This window comes from Bos taurus, chromosome 29 (genome assembly GCF_002263795.3).
Source record: "Bos taurus isolate L1 Dominette 01449 registration number 42190680 breed Hereford chromosome 29, ARS-UCD2.0, whole genome shotgun sequence".
NCBI lineage: Eukaryota > Metazoa > Chordata > Mammalia > Artiodactyla > Bovidae > Bos > Bos taurus.
In genome coordinates, this window is record NC_037356.1 from 39,814,424 (window position 1) to 39,842,420 (window position 27,997).

General features: G+C 45.8%; 1 protein-coding gene across 1 annotated transcript; it reads right to left on the reverse strand.

The window, feature by feature from the left end:
- Positions 1-61: 61 nt before the first annotated feature.
- Positions 62-27,916, reverse strand: DDB1 (damage specific DNA binding protein 1). Its single transcript, NM_001080262.1, has 27 exons — positions 27,808-27,916; positions 26,433-26,581; positions 25,259-25,375; positions 24,682-24,903; positions 22,525-22,639; positions 21,508-21,605; positions 20,652-20,810; positions 19,968-20,051; positions 19,281-19,397; positions 18,582-18,684; positions 15,901-15,976; positions 15,704-15,812; positions 12,341-12,519; positions 12,080-12,243; positions 11,863-11,970; positions 11,503-11,710; positions 10,393-10,488; positions 10,175-10,286; positions 9,096-9,219; positions 8,607-8,771; positions 7,807-7,901; positions 3,834-4,004; positions 3,425-3,534; positions 2,999-3,168; positions 2,724-2,826; positions 1,424-1,547; positions 62-830 (listed from the first exon to the last, which is right to left on the reverse strand). Exons 1-27 carry the CDS (start codon positions 27,866-27,868, stop codon positions 747-749), a joined length of 3,423 nt encoding a protein of 1,140 aa, NP_001073731.1. The 5' UTR covers positions 27,869-27,916; the 3' UTR covers positions 62-746.
- Between the last annotated feature and the right edge of the window lie 81 nt (positions 27,917-27,997).

A 27,997-nucleotide genomic window follows, 5' to 3' on the forward strand; every position in this document is an offset into this window, starting at 1 on the left:
CACAGAGCGCCTGGGATGCTGGAGAGCCAAGCAGGAAAAGAAGAGCAGAAACAAATGCATCTTTCTTCTTAGACTCTACTTTATTTGGTAAAACTCAGAAACTAACCACCAATTCACGTCCCCCCACCTCCTTCCCTCTGAAGAAGGCAGTTCCCCAGAGACAAAAAGGCTGTGGCTTGGAAATCATCCACCATCTGCAGGTCTTACCCTCAGGCAGCCCATGGCCTGGTGGTCAGCCCTCCAGACCCAAAGCTCTCAGAGGCAACAGAAGAAAGCAAAGGAAGCTCTCACCTCAAAGACAACGAACCCCTCCCGCCCCACCTTCCCCCTACCCACAACCCTCCCCGACCCCAAACCTAAATAAAAAGATAGTGAGGACAATGCATGAGTGTGGGAGACACACACACACACACACACACACAGAGCTTCCTTTCATCCAAAGAGCTGCAAAACTGCTCCCTGGAAGGACAATTGGCTGTACCAATCCAGGCTTGGTGGCCCAAGGTGATGGCTGGAATCATGTGAGACTGGTAAAAATCCAGGGAGAAAACATTTCACCTTCAGCCCTTGCCCAGGTCTCCAGTGAACTGGTTTTCGTTCTACGAAATCCCCATTTCCACTCAGGTAGGCTGTGGCTTCTGGGGCTTAGGGACAGGCTTCCCATGGCCGAGAGACAGTGGCAGGGAGGAGGAGAGCAGGAGGGCAAAGCCTTCAGAGAGGGTCTGGGAAGGGATCCCTGCCCTTGGCTAATGGATCCGAGTTAACTCCTCCACCACCTTGATCAGGTCATCTGCAGTGGCCTCTCGCTTCATCCCGCTGCCATCGTCATACTGCAACGAGGAAAGGGGAGGAGGGGAGGCCGTGAGGGCTGAGAGCGGGCTCTCCCTCCCTGGGGAAGGGGACGCCCACAACGGTACGTGCGCCACACTGCCATGGCAGGAGCAAAGACTAATCATCAGAAGCCTGTGCTTCTCCTTGGGGGTCCAGGTGAGCAGGGTCTGCTGGCAGCAAAGCTGCCCAGAGGCTGCCACCCAGTATATACATCCACCTCCACCCGGCTGTTTGCCAGAGGCACCACCTCCAGTAGGCAATACCCCAAACTCCAGCACCATGGTAACTCCTCTTCCCTGCAGGATCCTGGCCCTGCCCCCTTTCCTAAGGATGTTCCAGGGATCCCAGACATGCCCGAAGGTGCCCTCGTTGCTAAAGTTACAGTGCCTGGTGCCTGGTGGGGGGACCCACGAGCCTCAGCCTTATCTCCTTGCCCTTGGACACTAGCTTTCCATGTGGGTAGAAGAAAACTTTAAAAAGGGCTCTTAGCACGTGGGAACCAAGGGAGGGGAGCCCTCCTGGCGTGCCTGGCCCTGCAATGGACTTGAGTCACTGGCCCCGGGGCTGCACCCTGCACAGTGGCACAGCTTACCTGTAGGTTTGCCACAACTTCCTGCATCTTGGGCCGGCTGATATCCAGGAAACTCTCAATCAAGTCGCCATCGATGAAGCCGGTGGCTGGTTCTGTTTTTCGTTCAGTATGAAAGGATCTCCAAGTGGACAGATGAGTTAAGGAATGTGCTGATCATTTGGAAATAATAAATACCCTCTCCGAACTCATCCCCACCTCTGTGCACAAGACCACAGTCTGAAGCAATCATCAGGAGGAGAACAGAAAACAACAGGTTCCACTAAATATCACAGCTGTTTGGACAGTTTTGCAATTTCAAAGACCTATAAATCATTACCTAATCCAATGATCCTCTCAACTGGAATAATCATCAAAATAACCTTTTAAAAATTACAGGGATTTCCCCTGCAGCCCAGTGGTTAGGAGTCTGGGCTTTCAATGCCGAGGGCATGGGTTTGTTTAATCCCTGGTCAGGGAACTAAGATCCTGCAAGCCACACAGCAAGACCAAAAACAATTAAAAAATTAAAACAGAATACAGATGACTCTTAGTTCAGAGCATGGACATGTACAGATTTTTTTTTTAACAAGTGCTCCATGTGAACTGGATGCTTGCCAGTTCACTTGCTTGCTCTTTAAGTCTAGCCTTCACAGATTAATAAACTGAGGCTCAGTGAAACAAGAGATGTGCCTAAAGTCCTGTGGGTTAGCAGAACACCAACACGTCAGCCTACGTCCTCCCTCCCTGGCGAGAGCTGGTTTATCCTGCCTTACAACAGACTCTCAGCAGAATCCCCTCCAGAGCCCAAGGGCTCCTCGTCCCTCTCCCACAATAAACAAACGTCCAGTAGTACTGGGCCCCTCAGTGTCCAGGGGGCGGACCCTTGGGCTTCCGGAATTTACAGCTTCTTTGCTTTTCCCCTCCTTTTCCATTCGGCCTCTCTAGCGAGGGTCCCCAAACACCACTGCCCCGAACAACATCTCTGAAAGGATGTTCTAAGTTGTGATCTAAACTTAGGTCTGACATGCAACGCCAAAAAGGTCAGAAGCAGACACAGGGCATGAACCTCAACGTACATTTTCAAGATGAACCAATAAAACTGGGAGATAAGTGCATGGGGGTTCATTATACTCATACGATTCTCTCCACTATTGTGTGCTTGAAATTTTCCATGAGAAGTTTTTACATAGCCTGTTCCCCACTGGAACCTAGTCAAGACATTTTCTAGAGGGACAAATTTCCAGAGGCCGCTCAGGGTAATGTGCTCTCTGCCTGGGCCAGGCCATGTTTTTGAGCAAGGGGGCACCTCTGGGAAGGATATAAGGAGTGCTCAATCTTGCCCACACTTTTGATGACTTTATTGAGTCGATTCTGCATGTCCAACAAGAGGTTGTACCAGCTCTCTGACAATGAGGTCACCAGGCCTAAGGAAGCAAAGGGAACCGAAAGCTACAGGGCGCTCCAGAGCCCACAGCGAGCACTGCCTGCCAAGGGGAGCCCAGGCAGGAGGACGGACAAGCTGGCCACCGACTCTCGAAACCCTGCTCTCCCCTGGCCCTGGGAAGGAGGCTGCACGCCTCACGGGGCCACCCTTACCAATCATGCCATTGACCGTGCCGAAGAGCACCGAGCCCTGCGTGGGCGTGGAAGTCTCGCCCAGGTTCTGCATAACCAGAGAGCCGTGGCAAAAGACGTTGACGAACTCGCCCAAGTGGAAGAGCCCAACCTCCTGGAGGTGTTGCCGCTCCTCATCCGTGGTGGCAGCGCTGCAAGGGGTGCGAGACACTCACAACCCAGGCCTCCTGTCCCCCAAGTTGGGGCCCCAAGGACCGCGTGCACTGATGGACAGACTCCCTGGTGGGCCCACCCACTCCACAGAGGAGCTGGCCTGAAGAGGCTCATCCATCTCTGCAGCCTGATTCTCTCACAGATACCCTCTACCCCTGTGAAGAGGCGCATGCGAGCCTGTGAGGGCCCTGTGTCCTCACCTACCACAGGCTACTCCCACAGCTGGCCACTCACCTATCCTTCTGACACACAAACAAGTTAAAGGCATTTTCAGCCCCCAGGAAATTGTCATCATCCAAGATTTCCACAGCACTCATCCAGTTGGGGTTAAAGTCTCGAGCAATCTTAAAAAAGACAAAATACAAGAGGGGAAATACAATCAGCAGTTTGCAGGCAAGCCAGTGTTGAGACTTTGCCAAGTGCCTGCCCTGCCTGTGTTTAACAACCGCCCCTCTATAGAGTCTCCCCTTTGCCTGGCCAACACGGTCCTGAAACAGGGCCTACTCAGAGTTCAAGTTGGGGGTCTCTAAAAAGACTGAACGGATGCACAACGTGTGCTCCAGGGATGACGTTTCCGCCCACACTGGGCTTCATCACCCCTCACCGCCAGCTTAAGCAAGCCAACCGCCCACACCCCGGCTACCTCTTCGAAGTTGCCCTCCATGGGCTTGTAGGCCAGCAGGAGCACCGAGCGCATCAGGTCGCCCACCAGGATGAAGTCGCCCTTGGTCTTCAGGTAGAGCGCCATGATGTTGTTGTAGTGGTTGCACTCCGTGCGCAGCTCCTTCTCGGTCGTCCACTCATAAAGCCGCACCTGGAGAGGGGGGCAGTGCGTTTCTCTCAGCCCCAGGGGCCTTCCATCTGCTGCACCACTTACCCCAGTGCAGTGTGGGGTGTGAAATGGTTTGCTGTGGGACTCGCGTGAGCATTTGTAATTATTATACATTCATGAAAGATGAAAACAGAGTGAGCACCTGAAACTTAATACTACAAAGTTTTCCTTTATATTAAAAAAAAGAATAACTCAGGATAAAGAAAAATACTAAGTAAATAGTAAAGCAAGTAACACTATAGAAATGACAAGAGATGGTTTTGTGACTGAAGTCTGGTAACTGTCTAAGAAATATCTCTAGAAGGAGAAGATCCATTTCCAATTTCCTGATCAGAAAGAAACAAGATCACCTCCCAACAAACTGCCCTTTCTGAACCCTTCTCAAAACACATACATCCCTGGCACCTTTTGATGTTCATCCAATGAGCAAAGAAAATAGAATAGAAAAGTCCAACAGAAACTCACTCTAAAGAACTAGTCTCTGGCCACCCCTCTACCCAAAGGGGAAAAAAATGCCCCTTTTTTCTTCACTGCAGTGTTTCTTCCATTATAACCATATCTCCAAAAGAACGAAGATGCTTTATGATCAACAGACAGATGAACAGATACTTGGCACAGCCCAGTCCCAGCAGATCCTTCAGGGTCCAGGCAGCCCCACCCACACCTCTGCACGTACAGACACTCCTGGGAAGAATATATTAAGCCATGATTTCTCAAGATGTGTTCAAAGAACACTAGCCCCACAGGTGTGCACTCCAGGGCTCACTCGTAATAAGCACAATGGCTACCACAACTCCTGTTCTGGGTCAAGTGAGCCCAGAACACCACAGATTAGGATAAGCCCAGTTGGACTGGGCTTCCAGACTTCCAAGAGTGAGGTGAAGAAGCGGTAAATGCAAGTAAACATTTTGAGTCTCATGAGCCCTTCCAGCAAATTATGAAACCTAAGGGTGGTAAGAGATTGTGGGAACCCTAACTTAGTAGCAAGTCAGACAGAAGTCTGAGTAACACTACTTGGGCTGGGGTTTGAATAAAGACAGTCTTGTGGGACCGAGCCCTTGAACCTGTGACATCTGACTCCAACTCTGGGTAGCTAAAGTCAGAATTCAAGTAAATTATAGGACCCCCCAGTTGGAAAACTGATTGTCATAGGGATAAAAACTCCTCACACATGGTGTCAGAAGTGTTGTGAGTAAAGATACAGTTTTCCCTTACTCTCCAAACCTGCCCTACTCACAATCTTCTCCATCAGTACACAGCAACACCATCTCTGTTACTCAGGCCAAAACACTTGACCCTTTATTCCCTTCTCACGACTCATCTTTAAGCCCTCATTCAATTCAGTTCAGTCACTCAGTCGTTTCTGACTCTTTGCGACCCCATGAACTGCAGCACGCCAGGCCTCCCTGTCCATCACCATCTCCCGGAGTTCACTCAAACGCACGCCCATAGAGTCGATGATGCCATCCAGCCATCTCATCCTCTGTCGTCCCCTTCTCCTCCTGTCCCCAATCCCTCCCAGCATCAGAGTCTTTTCCAATGAATCAACTCTTCGCATGAGGTGGCCAAAGTACTGGAGTTTCAGCTGCAGCATCATTCCTTCCAAAGAAATCCCAGGGCTGATCTCCTTCAGAATGGACTGGTTGGATCTCCTTGCAGTCCAAGGGACTCTCAAGAGTCTTCTCCAACACCACAGTTCAAAAGCATCAATTCTTTGGCGCTCAGCTTTCTTCACAGTCCAACTCTCGCATCCATACATGACCACAGGAAAAACCATAGCCTTGACTAGACGGACCTTTGTTGGCAGAGTAATGTCTCTGCTTTTGAATATGCTGTCTAGGTTGGTCTTAACTTTCCTTCCAAGGAGTAAGCGTCTTTTAATTTCATGGCTGCAATCACCATCTGCAGTGATTTTGGAGCCCAAAAAGAGTCTGACACTGTTTCCACTGTTTCCCCATCTATTTCCCATGAAGTGATGCATTAGAGCCCCTCAATACTAACATCTGCGGGATTTGACTACCCTTCAGCTCCTCTGTCAGCACACTGCTCCCAGCACCGTCCACTGCTCTCTGGATCATCACCAGAGCCTCTGAGCTGATCTCATTGCTTCTACCCAAGGTCTTCTACCACCTTCTCCAAGATGCGCAGTGAGCTTTTCAAAATATAACTACAGGGACTTCGCTGGCGGTCCAGTGGTTAAGAATCCACTTTCCATATAGCAGAAACCAACACAATATTGTAAAGCAATTATCCTTCAATTAAAAATAAATAAATTTAAAAAGGAAAAGAATCCATCTTCCAATACAGAGGACATGAGTTCGATCCCTGGATGGGGAACTGAGATCCCACGTGCCGTAGGGCAACTAAACCCCACCACGCCACAACTAGAGAGCCCGCGCCTACAACAAAAATCCTGTGTGCCACAACTAAGACCGGACACAGCCTGATAAGTAAAGCAGCATATTTTATATGTATCATACATATATATATATGTATACATATATAAAACTACAGTCACGTCATGCATTTGCTCGAACCCTCTAGAGGTTCCCATCCCCTCGGAGTAAAACCCTTAGTCCTTACAAACCCAAAACACACAGCCTATCTGGTTCCGCACGTGCTAGCTCCTGGCTGCCTCTCCGACTTATCTCCCAGCACCCAGCACTGCCTTCCCACACTGGGTGCAGGCTGGCCATGGACTCCTGGCACTTGTCTTCTTCCAGACCAAGGTATGGCTGGCTCCCTCCTTTCCCTCAGAAATCTGCCCCAAAGCCACTGTGCGAACCTTCCTAACCATACGACAAAACAGCGCCACCTCCATGCTCACGCTGGCACTCTGTCAGCTTCTTGTCCTGTTTTTATTTTTCACGAGGTGCTTCTCATCATACATACACATATATATTCTATTTGCTCACAGGCCCCAGGAGGCTAGCTCTTTGTCCATTTCATCTACTGCCTCATCCCAACTACCAAAACAGTGCTTAGTATACTTCAAGTGCTCAGTTAGTACTTCTTGAATGAATGTCAAGTTAAAGTATTTAAGGGGACGTCCCTGCTGGTCTAGTGGTTAAGGCTCTGTGCTTCCACTGCAAAGGTTGCAGGTTAGATACCTGGTCTAGGAATTAAGATCCCACATGCTGCAAAGCACAGCCAAAAAATAAATAAAGCTGCTTTTTCTTTGGAAAAACAAAAAAGAAGTATTTAAGCAATGCTTCTCTACTCTTGATCTTCTCAGAATCTTTCATATGCTACAATGCACTGAGAAGCTTCTAAGCAGAAGATACAGGATACAGCAAGTCCCAAATTTGTTTGACCGTGTATAATTTTTTTTGTTTTTTGGCAAGGGAGGAGGTGGGGTCATGCCAGAAGAAAAGTGAAGAATTTCACAGGCCTAGTATTTAAGGGGTTTACTCAGGATGAATGCAGTTTGGCTCATTCTGTCCCACACAGATAAAATATTCTCATGCCATGACACATTCTAAGTGCAGGGACCACAGTTCTTACACTCTTCTCAATTCCCACAGAACGATACGTACACAGGGCTTCACAGAACCAAATCTGGTGTTTGGTCCAACCCCAGCTCTCCATATTCCCAGCTCCATCCTCTCTACTCACTACTCTGTTACCCTTAAAATTGTGACACACATGCAGTTCAGAAAATGCAAGGGAACCAGACTCTCTGGACAGAGGTGTGAGGCCTGAGGCCGAGACCAGAGGGAGAAAATGCATGGGAACCAGGATCTGTGGACGGAGGCCTGAGGCTGAGGCCAGAGGGAGGGCTCACCGTGCTGTTGATGCTGGCTAACAGCTTCCCGTTAAACTCTACCATGGAGTACACGGCCCCCTTCACCTCCTTTTCAGCAACAGTCTGTAGTTTTCCTGGGGGAGAAAAGATACCCTTCAGTCTCCTTCATGAGCCCACACTTTAATCAGAAGAATCCTGTGCTTCCCCCGCCAGCTCTAATTCCTGCCCCTCCAAACCCCTCATTTCAAAGCAGAGAATATAGAATCTGTAATATACTGGGGTTAACCACCTCTAGAAGTGTGGGCCACCCCATCACACGCAGTGATTCCAGACAGCACTCTGGTTCTGCCTCCCACCTGGGACTCTGGATCTCCCTTCAAGATGGAGACCAGACTCCACCTCAGCCATCTAACCTGAGATTTGGGGGCTAACAGCTAGTCTTCAGAGCCATCATGGGTAGGGGAGATAAGAAATGATACAGAAACGAACACCAAGTGCCGATGCTGGGAAGAGGGCCTAAAAGGCTGAGCAGCCAAGTGGAAAACACACCACAGAGTCCTACCAGAATTCCTAACTCTCATTCTGGTCGCCTCTCCCTTTCTCTTCCTTTCAAAGAGTGAAAAAGGAAGAAAAAAGGGCAGATTTTATTTGTGCCGTTGCTCACATACTCCAAAACTCATTCAGACCATCAACAGCTTAAGTGAGAAACATCTTGAATCTTGTGTCACTGCAATTAACCCAAGTTCTTCTGCATAACTGAGTCTAAAACCTAAAACTGTCTGTCTGCTTCCTTTCCCAGTTTTTAAATTTCTCAAAAGCCAAAGACTGTGTCCACTTACCATCTGAATACTGAAAGACCACAATACGACCCTGCTTGGGCTCTGCCTCTTCTGGGTACACCATGGCCGTGCCCACGATGAAGTACGTGTTGGGGTCTTTGCCCAACTTGCAGGAGACCAGGCTGAGGGCATACTCATTCTGCAGAAACTGGTGGGCATGAAGCACTAGAAGAAGAATAGTAGAGAGGTGACTGACTGACAACCCCCACGCATGGGTGCTTCTGCACTTCTGTGAGGTCCACAGCTCATCTTGGAGCACAGTACAGAAGGCATCTGTACTGTGTCTACTACTCCTGTCTCCTCGCCAGCCTATTCTGACATGAAGAGGCCCAGTACTCTGAACTCACAGCCAACTCTGAGGCCCCACCCTTTCTTCTCCTCCTAGGATAGTCTGCCAGTGTCTATCAAATTCTGGAATACAGCAGAGCCCAGAAGAGCCTAGCTTAGGGAGGATGTAGGTACAGCATGATAGAAAGAGCTCATTTGCACCTTCAAAGGTGTGCTGGTCAATGATAAGGAGGTTATGCACCTCCACCTCTTCTCCAAAGGAGGTCTCGTGAGGGGCTGTGCTGCTGGAGAACAGCTTGCTGGAGCTGACGCTGCTGGACAGGGCCTGGGAACAGAGAGAACACACATCACCCCTCTCAAAAGAACGGGTGCTGGGAGAGCAGTGTCAGCATCAGACAGGATCAGAGAACAGAGACAGAGTTTGAACGAGAAAAACTTGAGGCTGGCCGCCTGCACAGAGCCCAAGTGCAAAGGGCTTCAGAGAGGACACAGGGACTGAGGCTAAGGATCCAGACTCCATATGGAATTGACACAGCAGTCCAAAACACCGCCAGAATCTAAGTGCACTTAAGAGCACTAAAACAGTGATGCCAAGTCAATCAAGAAAGCTAACAAGAAACCCAGGCGACCTAATAACGTGACAGGCTTCCACCTCTCTCAATGGGAAGAGCAGGAAACCACTGCAAATAAAAATGAATACATAAAGACCTACTCTGGGTTAAGGGAAGAAGTCATACCATGGATGTCTACAAGCAAGAAAGGCAGAGAATACATGGAATAAAACGACCAGTTAACATCTCCACTGGGTCTGTGATGTGCGGCTCTAGACGGTCCATTATCATTTCGCAGATGATAAAACTGAAACTGCCCAAGGTGACACAGCGAGCAACAAACCCTGGAGCCAGTTCTGTCAGACTCCAAGTCCCACGCTCTTACCTATGGTACGACACTGCTACCCCTACCCGACACAAAGTACCCAAAATGATAATAAGAGGAAAGGAATTATTCATCAGGCAAGGGTACCAAGTAGCAAAATCACGGAAGCCACACTTATTTAAAGTTCTTCTCAAGTCTCTACCGAGGCGGCCAAATCCAGCTCACTGCCTATTTGTTTAAGGTTTTACTGGAGCCCAGCTATGCCCACCTGTTGTCTACAGATGCCTTTGTAATGGCTGAGGCGAGTAGCTGTGACTGAGATCATGTGACCTGCAAAGTCTAAAGTATCTACTATCTGACCCTTTCTGAACAGTCTGCCGCTGCTCTCACACCACTGCCCTCACCTGGGTGCTGGCACTGGGCCTCAGAGCAGTTGTGCCCCCACTCGTGTCCTGGACTTCAATGCGGCTGGAGAGGACCCCGAAGCACTGGGACACCTCCTGATAGCAGATCTTCCTACAGAACAAGCACCAAACAACAGGGTCCCTCAGGAAAAGGCTGAAGCGCTGCACACCAACCCCCAGGGCCCCGTCCCCTGCAGCTCCCCTACCCTGCCCCTCACCTGGGAGATTCATATAGGGGAACCGTCCGAATGTGCAACTTCTGGATCTCGTCGATGGTGCCAATCGTGAGAGTGCTGTTGTTGGCCAGTGCCAGGCTGGAAAGAAGGTTCTGGGTTTAGACTGAGTACACCCAAGGAAGAAAAAGGACTTCCTGGTGGCTCAAATGGTGAAGTGTCTGTCTACAATTCGGGAGACCTGGGTTCGATCCCTGGGTCAGGAAGATCCCCTGGAGAAGGAAATGGCAATCCATTCCAGTACTATTGCCTGGAAAATCCCATGGACAGAGAAGCCTGGTAGGCTACAGTCCATGGGGTCGCAAAGAGTCAGACACGACTGAGCGACTTCACTTAAGCTTACACTTAAGGAAGAAAAGGATTCTATGAGGCAACTCCATAAGAGGAAGAAAAACAAGGCAGAATTACACTAATTTACTACAGGGCAGTGATTATCAACTACAGCTCTCTGTTAAAAAACACCTGGAGACCAGTCCCATCCCTCAAGATTTATTTAATTGGTCTGGTTGGGTCTAGGCTGAGATTTTAACAGCTATCTGTTTAACACTAACATGTAGCATTCGGATATAGAACAGTGATTCTCGAACTATCAAACCACGCTGGCATCAAAACGACCTGCGGGGCTTGTGAAGCTAAGACCGCTGGGCCCGCCCCTGGAGTTTCTGATTTGGTGAGTCCATGGGCGAGGCCTGAGAATGTACATTTCGAACAGAGAGTTCCCACTTGGTGCCATGGCTGCAGTGAGGGAGCCACTTTGAGAATCCCTGCTCCAGGGGAACACATAATGAATGATCTCTGCCACAGGAACTCTGAAACTTGACCAATCACTTGAATTGCTTAAGAGGTTTTCTAAAAATACAGATTCACATCTGGGGCCCAACCCTAGATCTACCAAAGCAAACTCTAAGAAAGATTCAAAAACAATTCAGCACATTTAAAAGGCTTACGAGGTATTTCTACTGCAGGTCTGCAAATCTCTGTTCTACACATCTTATCTCAGCCAGTCACTGGCTTTGTCACTGGAAAAAGGCTGGAGGGGAAGGGTCATGACGCCTTCCGTCCTGGCTCTCACTGAAGACAGAAAAAGAGGCTCACCTGTCAGGATAGCCATCTGAATTGAGGGGACACATGTAGTTCACTTCCTTGAGGTTGACATTGGAGAAGACCAATTTGTGGTTGCTGCTGTAGATGACAGTGGGGCGGTCAGAGCAAGCAAAGACGTTGGTGGTTGAAAGAGAACGGAAAGTTCTCAATACCGTGGGCTGGGTGCCCAGAGTCACCTTCTTACGGTCACTCAACAGGCCTACAGAAAGAACAGCATCCAGAGAAAAACAGAAACAAAACAGGACAGTTGGACTGTGAAGGTTCAAAAGCTGCACCCTGAAGCTAAGAACTCTGCCGACTCCAATACCCCAGATTCTCCAAAGCGCCGCTCACCTGACATGCTAGTCTCACCTGTCTCGATGTTGAGCCCAAAGTAGAAGAGTGCTCCGTCTCCCAAGGCACAAAGGAGGTAGTGACTGCTCTCAAAGGTGGTCATCAGGATGGAACGGGGAATGATCTCTGTGAGAAAGAGGTACATTGAGCGCTTGTTCCAAATCCTGATTCTGATCCTAACTCAGGCCTTGAAAAGAAACACCCCTCCCCCCGCCCTCAAAAAAAAGAAACACACCTCCACCCAGCATCTCTTTGTGCAGTAGCTCAAAAGAGGGCAGCTTTGCAATTCGGGCTGAGATGTCTGTCCAGAGGCCGATGGCACAAAGAGGGGACATTCCATTGCTGTCTCCTAGAGGGGTAATGTCCAAGCAGGCCACTTCGTGTTCCATCTCTGTGTGGCTGAACAGAGAAGAATATGGCACAGAAAGGACTCCAGGGATCAAAGAAGTCCCAGAGAAGAGGGGAGGGCAGAAAGAGCAGAGACAGAAACACACACCTGATCTGCCGGAGCTCCTGAGGATGGATCTGCAGGTAGTAGAGGGCCCTCCCCACGGCGACTACTACCTGGCTACTGTTGCAGGAGGCCACGCTGATGTTCTTGCCCTGAGGCTCCTTCCACTCACTGACGAGTGCTTTGGGCTCTTGAGAGACCAGCCTCACAGATGCTGAAGTGATCTAGAGAAAAAAGAGCAATGTCTCCAAGCCCCTGCAGGGATCTATCTACACAGAGGTGAGAAGGTGGTAAATGCTGCCCTCACGGAACCCTAAGAATAAGGTATGAAGTCCTCCTCTGCTATATAGATTTTTTCAAGTTCCACAATGACCGATTACATAAAGATGTCATTTTTAACTGAAGCCTTGAAGAAGACTGGCTTCAAGCAGCTTACAGCTCATATACTACAGCCTGAAAAAGAGAAGGCGTGTCCTGTTTCACTCTGATTAAGGCTTGGGTATCACAAATGGCACCCTATGGAAAGGTATCAATGGAGTAGGACCCTGCAACTACCAGTCTAGTTGTTTTTCTCAACCCCAAAATCAGATCTCTAAAATATCCAATTTCTGGGAATTCCCTGGTGGTCCAGTGGTTAGGAGTCTGCATTTTCACTACCGAGGGCACAGGTTCAATCCCTGGTCAAGGAACGCAGATCCTGCAAGCTTGTAGCACGGCCAGAAGAATTTAAAATATGCAAGTTCTTTACTATGCATGAACCATTAAAATCACATAAAATTCTTTAGTAAATATCAGTATATCTTATTTATCAAAATTGAGTTTTTACTTAAAGAAAGACCCTTAGAATTATAAACACTATGCTGCTGCTGCTGCTAAGTCGCTTCAGTCGTGTCTGACTCTGTGCGACCCCAAAGACGGCAGCCCACCAGGCCCCGCTGTCCCTGGGATTCTCCAGGCAAGAACACTGGAGTGGGTTGCCATTTCCTTCTCCAATGCATGAAAGTGAAAAGTGAAAGTGAAGTCGCTCAGTCGTGTCCGACTCTTAGCGACCCCATGGACTGCAGTGCACCAGTCCTCTGTCCGTGGGATTTTCCAGGCAAGAGTACCGGAGTGGGGTGCCATTGCCTTCTCCGATAAACACTATGGGAGATGCAGAAAAATACCACAAGCTATTACTGATACTAATGAACTACAATGGGATTACATAATACTTCCTAGAGTTATTAGTCTTTCCATTTGGTAAAGAAGCCCATCATTAGTAATAACTGAGCTGGAATAAAATAGGAAGTCAGCTTTTGAAGGGTCCGGTCCAATACAAATTACAAAACCAGTGCAGCAGCATAATTCTGAAAATTAAAAAAGAGGAAGGCCCTTGAATAATAAGATATGTGAGCTGGGGCCAGGATTCAGGTCCCAGTTAGAAAACACTGACAAAGCACTGAGTCAGTATCTGGGCACTTCCCACACTTGTTCAACCAAGTGACAGACCTTCCCTCTGGTTTTTAACTAAACCCACCACTGCCTGTTGGCTAAAAGGAAGACCAAGAGAATAAAACGATGGAGTTCAGTAATCCTTAGGCCCTCAAGTGCTACAGCCACGACAGGCAAATACTGACTCTGCTCAGTGTGGAGACGGCTCCCGGGTGAGGAGGGTGTGCAAAAAACCAAGAGCATCATGGTCACTCCAAACTTCAGCCTGCCAGGTCCTGAGAGGTGCAAAGAAATCAGGGTCTCGTGGCTCACAAGTACCAAAGGGCTATATGATCCCCATTACCACAGAAAAAGTTAAAATAAGTATCTGAACAGAGTTAGAACTCTAGTTATAAGTAGTACACTGGAAGTGCTATCAAAAGTCATATAGGGATGGTAGCATATGACTAATCTTTTTCTTCTTTGTGCTTTTCAGTATTTTCCAAATAAGTATATATTACTATTAAAATGAGTGGAAAATGTGTCTCAGATGACAGGATATAATTAGTGCTAAAACAATATCACCCTGCCCCCCCAAATACATATATACACACACACACACACACACACACACACACACACACATATACAATGATCCCATCCATAATAGAAAATGTAAATAAATACAACATACAGCCATTCCTCAGTACCTGCAGGGGACTGGTTCCAGAATCTCCAGTCAATACCAAATGCACAGATGTTCAGGTCCCTCATATAAAATGGAACAGTATTTGCTTATAACCTACTCACATCCTTAAGTGCACTTTAAATCATCTCTAGATTATCTGTAATACCTAATACAATGTAGTGTTAGTTGCTCAGTTGTGCCTGACTCTTTGTGACCCCATGGACTGCAGCCCACCAGGCTCCTCTGTCCATGAGATTTTCCAGGCAAGGATACTGGAGTGGGTTGCCATTTCCTTCTCCAGGGGATCTTCCCAACCCAGGGATCGAATCTGGGTCTCTTGCACTGCAGGCAGATTCTTTACTGACTGAGCTACAAGGGAAGCTAAAATACAATATACAATGTAAATACTATGTAAATAACTGTGAATACAATGTAAATGATATGTAGACAGTGGCTGCTGCTGCTACTGCTAACTCACTTCACTTCAGTCCTGTCGGACTCTGTGCGACCCCATGGACTCTGTGCGACCCCATAGACGGCAGCCCACTAGGCTCTCCCGTCCCTGGGGTTCTCCAGGCAAGAACACTGGAGTGGGTTGCCATTTCCTTCTCCAATGCATGAAAGTGAAAAGTGAAAGTGAAGTCGCTCAGTCGTGTCTGACCCTCAGCGACCCCATGGACTGCAGCCTACCAGGCTCCTCCGTCCATAGGATTTTCCAGGCAAGAGTACTGGAGTGGGGTGCCATTCCTGGTGCAAAGCAAATTCAAGTTTTGCTTTTTGAACTTTCTGACTTCCCCCCCCCCAATTTTTTATTTTTTTGGCTGCACCGAGTGACTTGCAGGATCTTAAGTCTGCTGACCAGGGATTGAAGTCCAAGTATCAAGTCCTAGCCACTGGACCTCCAGGGAATTCCCACCCCAAATACTTCTCATCGTGGTTGGTTGAGTCCATGTATGCAAAACCCACAGATACAAAGGGCCGACTGTACATACATTTGCAAAAAATAAAACTAAAAGGAGTAACTCCAAAGTTTAAAAAAAAGAGTTACACTGCTCTCAGTAATGGGTGATTGCTGATGCTGCAGCTGCTAAGTTACTTCAGTCGTGTCCGACTCTGTGCGACCCCACAGACAGCAGCCCACCAGGCTCCCCCGTCCTTGGGATTCTCCAGGTAATTTCAATTTTTTTCCAAGCCTTTTTACATTACGTTTAGAGCCATAAAAATTGACTTTAAAAATCCAGTGGTGCTCTGTAATGCACTCCAGGTCAAACTGATGCATAAATGGGGCCTGCCCTTTCCTCAGTTACTACCTGGATAAGTTGTTGATGAGCCACGTTGCCACAGAAAAAAGTCTGCTGATCGTCCACAAAACCCATCAGTTCGGTTTCTTCCACTTCCTCTCCATTTAACATGAGAACTCTGCAGCAGAAGGGAAGGCTGGGGTTAGCCGGACCAGCTGCCCCACCTTGCAACCTTTACATGGATGCTTGGAGCTGACTCGTCTTACCTTGTCTGGCCCACAAAAGAGAGCACCAAAGTGTCATCGGTCTCCCGGTTGGGATCAGACCTCAGTGGCCACAGGCCTGGAACACAAATCAAAGATTAAGAGGCACAGCATGAACCAACACTCAGCTGGCTCCACATGGTCTAAGGAAGGAGCAGCCTAACCCCACACAAAGAGCAAGAAACTCTGAGTCAGTCCTAAGATGAAATACCCACTCTATTCCTCCCTGGCTTCAAGACACTGAAGAAGTTTGGTATTTTTTAAACTGTTTGAGCTTAGTATTTCAAAGCTTTTCATTTGGAGGCTAGGTTGGAAGGAGAAGTACAGGGGTGAGACTATAGTGATTTTGGATGGGATAATTCATTTCTATGACTCAAAGTCAAAATTTATTTTTTAAATATTTAATACAGAAGTCTCACTCCTATACCTCTCCTAGCTCCCAAATAAGTAAACAATAATAATTTATCCCTCCAATTATTTTCAATAGATAAATGCTGTACTGCAAGCCAATACAGTAGCCTCTCACCAACTGTCTATACATTTTTTTTTTCATCTAATATATGTCTGAGTCCTTATCAGAACCAAACAGTTTCTTGGTTTTGACCTCTGCACAGTATTTAATTTTATGGATGTACTAGTTTACTAGCAAGTTCCCACTGATGGACGCTTTTTCAGTATTCTGCCATAATATACAATACCACAATGAATAATCTTGTATTTATGTCATCTTATACATATGAAGGTCTATGGGTCAGATGCTCAGAACTGGGCTTGCAGGGTAAATCAGCTGTAATTTCAGTAGACACTGCCAATGAGCATGCCCTTTCCTCACAGCCTCACCAACACAGACATTGTCACACTTGGATTTTGGCATCTGGTAAAGAATAGTATCACTATTTTGTTTTGATTTGCACTTCTTCTTATAAGTTAGGCTTGTTATCTGTCCATTCATGTACTCTGTCAATTTGGGGGCAGGAAATTTGGTGGTCTTTCTAGAAATTTTTTTATCAATTAGACAGATTAGGCCTTTGTGTGTAAGATGAACTACAAATGTTTTCATCTAATTTACCATTTCTTCTAACTTAGCTTATAGTGTTTTGTTTCTGCCAAGCAGGGTATTTATGTTTATGTTGTTGAATTTATCAGTCTCCTTTTGGCTTCTGTACTTTTGACTCAGAGTTTGAAAGACTTTCCCCACTCTAAAATTAGAAAGGAAATCACCAACTTTTTCTTCTAGCTTTTGCATGGCTTCATTTTTTTACATTAAGTCTTCGATCTATTTAGAGTCTAGCACTGGGCACACATTGTGCAGTATGGACCCAAACTTATCTTTTCTCAAATGACTAGTTATCCCAATACTGTTTATTCAAAAGAATTACCCTTACCTTACTGAGCTGAGATACCAGCACTATCCTACACTAAAGCCCCATGTACAAGTTTGTCTATTTCTGGACATTTGAGTTTGCTCATGGGACTCCTGCCTATTTGTGCACCAAAACCACCCTTTTAATTTCTAAGGTTTAACAGTACCTTTTAATATCTGGTAGGACTAGACCCACCTCATTGTTCTTTTTTAAGTTTTTCCTACCTTTCCTTGCATCTTCTGCTTCACATTTGGACTTTGACTTGTCCAGGTCAAAGAAAAAAAACCTACTGATTTTTTTATTGAAATATATTTTAATATAAATATCAGAGAGAAAAAGCTTTATAATATTAATTTATAAGACCTTACCATGTCTTTTTTATTTGATCAATCTATCCTTTCAATCCTTTAAGAGTATTTCAAAGTTTTCCTTAAATAAGTTTTGCACAATTCTTGTTAAACTTATTTCGTGGTATTTTATCTTTCTATTGCCATTGTAAACTGCCTCTTTCCCTCTACTACACCTTCTAACTGACTGTTTTTACATGAAAGCTATTGATTTCAGTACCTTAATTTTATATCCTACCTTAATGAGTTCTGTCTATAGGTATTCAATTCTCTTGAGTTTTGTAGTTTTATGATCTCTTCCTAATTCAGAAATCTTTTTTTAATCTGTTCTCATCTTCTTACTTTTTTATATTCTAAATTACTTTTTTTAAGTTGTGTTGTATATACTACTTTGAATTAGTTTTTGCCTGATCATCTACTTCTTATAATAGGTGATTTCAACCTATTTACATTTACTGACAGTAGATATCTGATGTATCAGTTACTCATACAGATGTTTGACATTGAGTTCTATCATATTATTTTAAGTTATGTCTACTGTTTGTATATTAAAAAAGTCTTTCGCTATGTAGTTTGTGTTTGATCTTTTTGATCATTAGAGTTCTCCTGGAATTTAGGAAGATTTGTACTTCTGTTCTAGAAGCTACCTTTGATATGTACCTCGTTCTATGACATGCTCAGTCTCCTCTTTCTTTAGAGATTCTATCAGTTCCCTTATATAAACAACATTAAATTTTCCACTAAATTGCCCATTCCTCTACTCCATTATCCAATTTTGGTCAATATCTTCTTTTTTTAAGTTTACTTTGGAACCTTTAAATACATTTAATCTTCCACTGCTTATTTGGCATTAAAAGTTTTTTTTTCTCTTCATTTGATTTGCATTCCTCTAGCTCCCAAGTGTCTTCATGACATGTAATGACGCCAAAGTCACTCAAATAAGATCTGCATCCTATGTCCACCGAAAGGCTACCTTTGATGCCTGGCAAGTCAATGCTGGCATGCTCGTGGATTCCAATTCCGTTCCGGATGATTCGCAAGGAACCTTCCTTGAATGCCCCAGAGCAAGTGACCAGCTGCAAGTAGAGAAAAGGTTTCTAAATAACCCCCTCCAGAGATACAACTAGACTGATGCTCAGAAAGTAAACAAGGTATATCTAAGTCCAAGCACCCTCTGCTGGGGAGCTAGGTTTGAGGATGCAGAATTAGCAGAGGGTAACCTCCAAAGTGTCTCATATTTATCAAGCAGATAGGGTGCCCTAGTCCAAGAAGCAAAAGGGCCCTACCACTGCTTCCAGCAAACTTGTTTCCTTCCTGGGATCCTAGTTTACTAGAAAGTGCACAGGATCTGGGGGCAGACACACTTGCCCTTTAGTAGTTACGTGACGTTGGACAAGTTGTTTAATCCTTCAAGGCCTTAAATTTCCTCACTTCTGAAATAGCCAAAAATCCCTATCTAAAGGGTGCTGGGGTGATCAGAGATAATGTATGTAGAGTGCCTGGCAGACCAAGATAGGCACCCAATAAATGGCAGTAATCCTTACATTTTTGGAATTAGTGAGTGAGGCTCTCAAAACTTATCTGCAGTGCACATTCCCCATTCAAGCTAAGCAGACCCAGGACACAGTTTGAGTGGCCATACCAACTATCCATTTCCAGGATGATCCCTTACCTGTCCCTGCCCCTGCCTCTCCAGGTCCACAACGCACATGTCCACAATGGGTCCTAAATTGGTAAAGGTTTCCATGGCCACTACGTAGGAGCCTTGTTCATTGCTGTCAACATTGAGCTAAAAAAGAAGGAACAATTTTAGTCTTAGAACGCTCCAGATGCACCCTAGAGAGATAGTTTTCATCCAAAAGAAACTTAACCCAACTAGGTCTGCCTTTCCTGTGCTCTAGTGGATGCTTCCAGAAAGGAAATGCTGACTAAGGGGCATGGGTATCCTACAGGTGACCCACTAACCAGTCAGGGATTTCTAATCTGGCATCCCATGGATGGATTTCAGAGGAATAGCTTGGAAATTAATGTAAAATGTTTGCATGCATTTTTCTGCAGAGAAGGCTCAAATTCTCATATTCTAGAGGGGGTAAAGAATATTAGACTATGATCTATTTGAAGGCATAAGCTGGGTCTTGTTCACCATTGTATCCACAAAACCTAACACACCGCTGAATGAACATTTAGGACAAAAAGCTAATCAAGGTAGGATGCTACATCAATCAAGCAAAATGGTGTATAATAGGGATATGGGTGAACTGAATAAACTCTGAGTGGCACCCAACACAGGGGAAAAACTTGATGAAAAAGCAGTGAAGACTGAAAAATAGAAGCCAGAAAGAAGAAAATGTCTTCTCACCTTCACAAGCTGGGAATCACCAAGGCGAGAACCAACAAACACAACACCATTGTCAAGGTACGTCAAGCACTCAGCAATAGAGGTCTAAAAGAAAATCAGCAGCATGAAAGACATCAGAAAGTACTTCACAAGGGATCCAGACACCATCCTATCCATCTCTCAGACCCGTGCCTAGAAAAACAACAACTGCAGCCACGGTCCCCAAAACAAGTCTCCATTTCAAATCCCCAGGTAACACTCAATAAACGTTTCTAAAGCCCTGAAGTTTGTGACTCTTCCTTTATTGCATCCCTATAGTCAGAAAAATCTGTAAATTTGTCTTGCAGGTGCGTGATCTAAATGACCATTTTAATCCCAACAGCTCCAAATAGCCAGAGACCTCTAAAATTCACTGAGTTGTTCTTAACAGTACTATTTTGGAATGTCCTCCCATAATTGAGTATCAGCCCTAGATTAACCTTTAATTCTATAGTGTATCTTTCTGTTTCTCTTTTTAATACTTGAGGTAGCATCCCACTGTTTGTGAGATTCTCTAAAATCTACTCATTCCAAAACTAACTCCCACAGCAGGACTGAGCATTTGTTGTTCGGTGTCAACTCATGTCATTCCCAGCTGCAGTTTGGGACCACATGTCTGGGGTCACCAGGCACCTAGCAGAACGTAAGAGTAGGGACAAGGCCCACCTCCCCAAGGAGTTCCACACGGAGATCCTTGAGGGTGACAGTGCCATCCATCTGTTCCTCCTTCTCCAAAAGCAGCATGAAGAGCCGTCCTTCCATGTCTCCAAGCAGATAGCGAGAACCATTGGGGTCCACTCGATTGTGACACACAATTGTGCTTTGCTGCCAAGAGGAAAGACACAGTCATTAGACATAAAGCATCTTCCACACCAGACAGTAAACCCTAGCAGACCATTCCCTTTACCAGACCCAGTCACTTCATGAGCAAGAAATCCACTCAACTCACATAGGTGACCAAAAATGGGGACGTTTGATTTTTGAGGACAATGTTCCAAGGAGCTCAATATACTTTAACTGTTTACTCACATATTATTCTACTGGAAAACAAATATATAGAAGAGGAAACAGCTGTAAGTATTCCCTGGACTATGCTACCACAGATTTTGTTATTTAGCCTCAAAAGATAAAAAACACGTAAGGTTTCATTTTTATGACTCAATATTTTAAGGTGAATTTTTTTATGACTAATGTTTTAAGTCTATATGTATTTTTCACTTTATTATTTTACATGCTTTGTGCTCTGAAGACATTAACATTCAACAAAATTACCCAAATTTCTCCTTTCTTCAGATTGCACCAGTGAATAGAAAGGATAATCTGAACTTTATTCTCTCTCCCTTAAGTTAGCAAGCAAGCTCGCTGTTAGCAAAACCAAGCCAATCTCTCTTTGTATTCCCAGTGACCGACACAGTCTTATATACACAGTGAATAAGGTGACAGTTGTGAATCCCCTTCTAACCAATGGGGGATTAGGAGGGAGAGACAACAGAAGGAAAAAAAGGAAAGGAATGCTGCTCACCTTAATGATGGGAGGGGCAATTGCCAGGTATTTGTCACCGTTGTGATACGTAATCGACTCCTGTCCAATGATGATGGCACCTCCGAAGGGCTCCGGGACTGCAGGAGAGAGGGCAGCATTAGAATGCTGAGCACCCGGAACCTGCCAAACCCTGAGGCAACTTAGGCACTGAGCCAGTTATCTCTGAGGCAAACTGGAAGATAATCATTATTTTAGACATCAAAGTCCAGGGAACACGATAACCTTTTTCTGAGATTCCTGTCTTAGAAATTGTAAGCTGCCCACTCTGTACTCCTGATAAATATTTTTACTGCCACTCTTTTGAAGTTCACATGGTCTGAAGGGTGGGGAGTCTTCCCAGTGTTCTTCCATATGCATTCTGCCCCTTTCTCTTCTAAATGTCTGATCCAAAAGTTTTTACTTTCTCCCCTTGTGCCTTAGCTTAACTTCCCCCATTATCAGAGTTACTATACAGAAGAACCAATTTGCACTTAAGAGTTTTAAAATTTCTCTACTGGGTAAAACACACAATAATGTTGAGGAAGGATATAGGATAAACAGCAAAGAGACCTGGACTTCAGCCCAGGCTTTGCCAGTGAAATACAGGCACAGGCAAGTCCCTCGGCCCTGTTTCCTCATCTGGGAAATAAAGGAACCAGATAAGATAAGCATTATTGCCTCTTTTGGTTTTTAAAAATGTTTGCCGACAATAAAATGAGACTATTTTCCCTGTGCCACTCGGCAAATCAATCTCATTGTTTTAGTTAAACCCACCACTGCAAAGAAAGGAAAACTATACTTTGGGGGGGGGGGTGGGGAAGAGTGAAAAACAAGACAATCTTGAAGACGGAAATGCAAAGAGCAAAGAGTAGCACATTAAAGAGAGGAGACATAAGGGAGGGGTGAACAATGCGTGTGCTCAACAGCACTGGAGCACGGACATAAAGGGGCAGAGAAGGTGGGGAAGGAACAACAGATAACTCGGGTAGGGCCTATTTCCTACGTCCCCCAACAAACCTGCAATCACCATGGACGCTTCAGCTTCTACGTTTTCCTGTTTCCAAGGGCCCTTATTGAACTCCTTCTCTCGGAGAGACACCTCATAAGTTTTTACGTGCCGCCCCTGAGGGTCCTAGGTGGGGAAAGGTAGAATCGTTAGTCCCTAGGAAGGGTGACCCCTGGGCTAGATAAGGGTCCTGAAGGGGGCAGCATTGAACACTCCTGTCACACCAGCCTCCCCATCCTTATCCATGAGCATGCTGACAGCCACCAGCTGGGCTTGGGATAGTCTGGGGAGACTGTGACTGAGGCCAACTGTTTCTAACAACAAAATCAACAAAGAGACTTAAAAAGTAGAAAAATGAACATGTCACACTGTATTAACCACTACAGAAATATAAGTGTATATATGTACATTTGTGTGTGTGTATTCCTCTATTCCTTACCTTCAAGGAACTTACAAAATAGCTAAAGAGGAAAAACAAACACATTGAGAAGTGAAATACATTTAACAAATTTTAAAACTTTGACATAATCTCAGACGCATCCTGATGGGGCGACAGCAGAAAACAGAGCAAGCAGCCCCTCTAACGCTGGTCACAGCTTCCAACCCTGTGTCATCAACACCATCTTCCCCTCCTTTTTCTGAGCCGTGACTCACTTCAGACCTGGAACCATCAAAGTCACCTTTAAGAAGCTAAAGGAGCCGGCCTGGGGCCAGTAGAGAGCGGCCACATCAAAGGCCAGGGCAGGCTCTGAGAAGTTATGGGAGGAATCCGACAGTGTGTTTCAAGGCAGGGACCACATCTCAATCACAGTTATAGCTCCTGACGCACTGTGCATGACTACCTTTCACATGATATTTTCCTTTCTCTTTTATCTTTTTAATTTTGGCCATGCCGCAGGGCTTGAAGGATCTCAGTTCCCAGACCAGGGACTGAACCCAGGCCACGACTGTCAAAGTGCTAAATCCTAACCACCGGACCACCAGGGAACTCCCTCACGTGGTAGTTTTCAAACTAACTTTTGAGCACAAAACAGGAGAAAAAAATAATTTATAGCTGATGAGGATTTTCCCACCAATGATGAGGAGTGAGACGCAACGTCACCGTATGTTCCAGATGGGGTTTGGATTCGGGCCTCCATTTCCCACATATGGAAATGAAGCACATTCATAACTGGCAGCCCTGAGCCTGCCCAGAGTCAGTCCTGAATAACCAACATCAATGTCTTAATGACCAGATATTTACAAAACTGAAGGGAGAGAAATCCTAAGTTTTTATTTCAGTTCTGATATTTAATGTATTATAAACAAGATTAAACAAAATCTCCAAAACTGGTTTCAACCTATTCAAATGAACTTTATACCAACCAGAGTCAAAGCTGTAGCACTCAGGTGACACTAAGAAATATACAAAAACACATCAGTATTTCCAATACTTAACACAGCTATCAAAGTGTTTACATGCCCACACACAGTACTTAAGACTTGGACTAAGCTTCCTTCCAACATTTATTCAGGCACATGCTACTGAAATAACCTCATGCTGTATGGCCCTTTGTTAAAACGCTGAGATTTTACCAAGATACAGGCATGTTAGTCTGGTGCTCTGCCACCCTGCCCCCACCCCCACCCCCTCAAGAGATCTGGCCCAGAGAACAGCTGCCCAGGATCAGCTCTACAAAAGTTTTAGGCACAGACTAAAATAGAAGTCAAGAGCCAGCAGTCACCAGAAAGTTGCGTGCTGATCAAAATGTACTTCTTCTTGGAAGACACACAAAGCATCCCCAACACATTTCTCACTGCGTGTAAAGGCAATTTCCAGATCATTTCTCTACAGCTAAATTTTAATAATCCCCTAGCATGCCAGTAAGTGACAAAGTATAAACTGGGTCGCCCTACAAAATCTCCAAGGCGCACACCCAGAGTGTAATCTCAGGATTAAAGCCTGCTACAAGCTCCTGACTGTTTCCTGCCTCCACAGTAAGTACTGCTGTTCTCAAGGTGCAACCAAAACCTCACACATACTAACTGCATCATTCAAAACATTTCAGGACACATACATTAAACACTTCTGCCCATTCTACCATGAAATCCAGACATTCTGATGAGCAAAAATGCACTCCCCACTGAGCCAAGCCACATCGCTTCTCCCTCTTCTCCTGCCCCAGTACCTGGTAGACAAAGCAGATGGTAGGCGCTTGGCAACCATATAAGAACTTGACGTCGATAACATGCAACTCCTCCAGGCGGATGTTAAAGGCCTTGAGCTCTTTATTGTCCCGGTCTAGTGGAATAACCTTGAATAGGCCATCATAGAGTCGCAGGCCAATCATTCGGCACTCGGGGTCAATGATGCCAATAATGCCCGTCTCTGAGGGGCGGCCAATTCGGTCCTGAGAAATAAAACTGGGGTTAGGGAAGAACCTCAACACCTAGGGTGACAGAGAACACTGGGTACCACCTTCCCAGGATGACTTTAGTAGGAGTGGTAGTAAAACGAGTGCCATCTTTTTGACATGCCAAGCAGCCCAAATGTCAGTGTGGGCTTTTCTGCAATACACTGAATCTCAACGAAGTATTATTACCTACCTTATCCCTTGGATTCTGAGTAAACTACAGAAGTCCTTAGTGCTTTCTCCTTGTTTCTCTAACCACACAGAGAGAGCTGCCCCAGCACTTCAATTTCCTTCACCGAATCATGACAACCCCACCTGGAAAACTCTCATCAGCCTGCAGCAGCCACCTCACCTGCACATTGCCATGAGCTCGAGTTATGATGTCAATGCTCTCGCCACTCTGCTTATACTCCAAGATGCAGGCATTGTACTTAGCTGTCAGGATAAACAGTAGGTCCTTGCTCTCCCCCTGGAAACCAACATCATACTATCAAAATAGATTTCTTTTGAAAACAGGAATACCTATCTAGGCTTTCACCATTCCCTAAGCATATGAAATTCTTCAAGAATTTTCTTTTCTCCCTGAAAAAAATCCATGGTGAACATGTATGTTAATAAACGACATGAGTTACACACACCCTAAGGGTGTGTACAAAAGGTCAGAACTGAAGCTGGTAAACATTTAGTCCTCTTTCAAGATTCTGTATCTCTGCTCTACAAACAATGTATTCATCTAGTTCCGTGTCAGCTAATCTCAGTTATTCCATTCAAATTCTGAAAGATGAATGTAACACCTCCTCTAATCCCTCCCAAGTACTTGGAAAAAAGAAAAAAACTGAACAAGGGAAGCTCAAATGCATCTACCAAGTCTTTCTTACTTACTAATACAGACCCCAACAAAGTGAGTTTTTTGTTCAAAGGGTTATAATTTAAATTTTGAACCTACTGCTTTCTTATCAGATTCAATAAACGCATAATGAAGCAACGTGGTGGCTATTTTGATGAAAGCAGTTGAATTATAACAATGATAATAATTCGACAGTAAGTGGCAACAGTGAATGCTCATTATGTGCTAGGTGCTGTTCATCTTCACAATAACCCAGAAGACTGAATATTGTTATCCCCATTTTTCAGATGCAGAAATAAGGCTCTGAAAGGTTAGGTGACACCCAATGTTAGATTTAATAAGGAATAAAGTGTACTGCCCTAACTCCAGAGCCTACTCTCTGAATCACTATGATGGCCCACAAGGATGGTGACCCACATTTCAAACTGCTTTCATATTCTCTTCTAGAGAATTCAACTTGATAAAATAAATTTTTTCCCCAGTGAATTTCTCCTTCTATCTCTTGGAAACGTATTAAATAAGAATATAAACTGAAATCTGCCATTCAAAAAGAGAAAAGTTTCTCTCCTAGGCCTTATTGCACCCATCCTAAATGAGCAATGACATAAAACAACACAAACTCAACTACAACCAATGGTTCTCCCCTTGTTGCTGGGCTCAACCAACCCAGAGCACTTACCTTGGGCCTGAAAAGCTCCATGACAGCAATCTTCCCATACATGCCCACCTCTTTGACGGGCCGAAGCCCCTCAGCAGTGACCACATAGATCTCTAATCTCGTATTTTTGGCAATCAACAGGTTCAAGTCTTCCGCTGAAGTAAAATGTCCTGCAAGAACAGATCCTCTAATTTTTGAAGCCAAAGCACTAAGTAATCCTATCACTTCTACCTAAAACCTCCTGAATTCTCATTTACTTCACATATTTCTCTGGCTCCCTCCATTCTCTCCCTTCTCAACAAATCCTCAAAGAGTCTTACTCCGTACGTTCAAGAAAGCTACTTTCCTCATCAGACTAAGAAAACTAGCCTGGGCCTAAGAGCAGCATGTCCTTCAACTGACAATGACGGTGAAAACCCTTCAGATGGCTCTGTGCCCTCGAATTTCACTTTTCCCATTGCAATGGCCGACTCATCCTCTAATTAAGAAGAGATGCTGGAGAAAGTGTTCCTTTCTAGTCAGTTCCTTAGTTGGATTTTTGCAAAACCTTTACCAAACAGACCAGATCAAACAAAGAGAATTCTCAGAGCTTCACCTTAAAATATTGCTTTGTTTGTCCTGCCTGCCCTCCCAGCAATCTACCAAAACCCCATCCACACTCCTTCACCGCCTCCAACTCTCCAAACAATAGTTTTCTTTTGGAATCATGTCTAGAATTTACATAAAAATACAAGTTTGAGAGCTTCCTATTCTGTTGAAAATTTGGTTCAAGATGATTATTCTGGTTCAAGATGATTATGTCCAGAACATCTGTGTCCTTAACAATTCTTGCACAAACAAACAAGGCAAGCCCAGCACTGGGCTGGGCCATTCTAAACCCTCTTCCCCAGCAGCTCCTTCTTGTAAACAACAGCCCCAGGCAAAGCGGACTCCTCTCTTTCGCCTTGAGTGCGGACATTCTTCACATCCCTCCACCTCCTGCACCTCCCAGGCTCTCCCACTTGAAAATTCGTGCCCCCAAATGGCCATCACCACCGCCCTTTCGCGAGGCCAATCTCGCGGCTCAAGCAACACCGCACAATCAACTCATACCCCACTCTCCGTCCCACTGGGCCCGTCCCTGTCCTCGAGGCCAAGTGACCGCCGAGAACGAAAGCGGACCCTCAAAAGCAGCGTTGACTCCCCTAAAGGCGCTTACTCCCCTAAAAGGCGTGTGTTTAGACAGCTTCTTTGAAATCGGGGGCTGTGGGAGGTCCTTCCGCAGCCAGCGCCTCTCATTCCCCGGGCCCGGTCCTGGCCGCGGGCTTGGTGGCCACCCAGGGGCCGCGGGCTTCCCTAGGCCTCGGTTGCCCCCAGCTCCCTCCCTCACAGGGGTCTCCTGCCCTGGCAGCCTCACCGGTCACGCAGCCGTTCACGGCGGTGGGCTTCTGTGCCGTTACCACGTAGTTGTACGACATGTCGAGGCCTGGGGCAGCCCAGTGGGACTCAAGCGCAACGATAGAGGGATGGACACGAGCTAAAAGACTGGGATCCCCCACCCGCGCGGCGAACTCCGCTGCCGCTGTCTCCGCCCCACAGACACGTTG

What these genes read in the sequence shown, in the direction of transcription:
- DDB1 (NM_001080262.1), bottom strand. Translation starts at nt 27,868, where the DNA reads ATGTCGTACAACTACGTGGTAACGGCACAGAAGCCCACCGCCGTGAAC. An exon ending in CTCATCAACAACTTATCCAG is followed by an intron (nt 12,520 to 15,703) that starts GTAGTAACTGAG and finishes TTTTTTCTCTAG; the next exon opens with ATCACTTCAGCATCTGTGAG. An exon ending in TTTGTGTGTCAGAAGGATAG is followed by an intron (nt 3,169 to 3,424) that starts GTGAGTGGCCAG and finishes CACCCCTTGCAG; the next exon opens with CGCTGCCACCACGGATGAGG.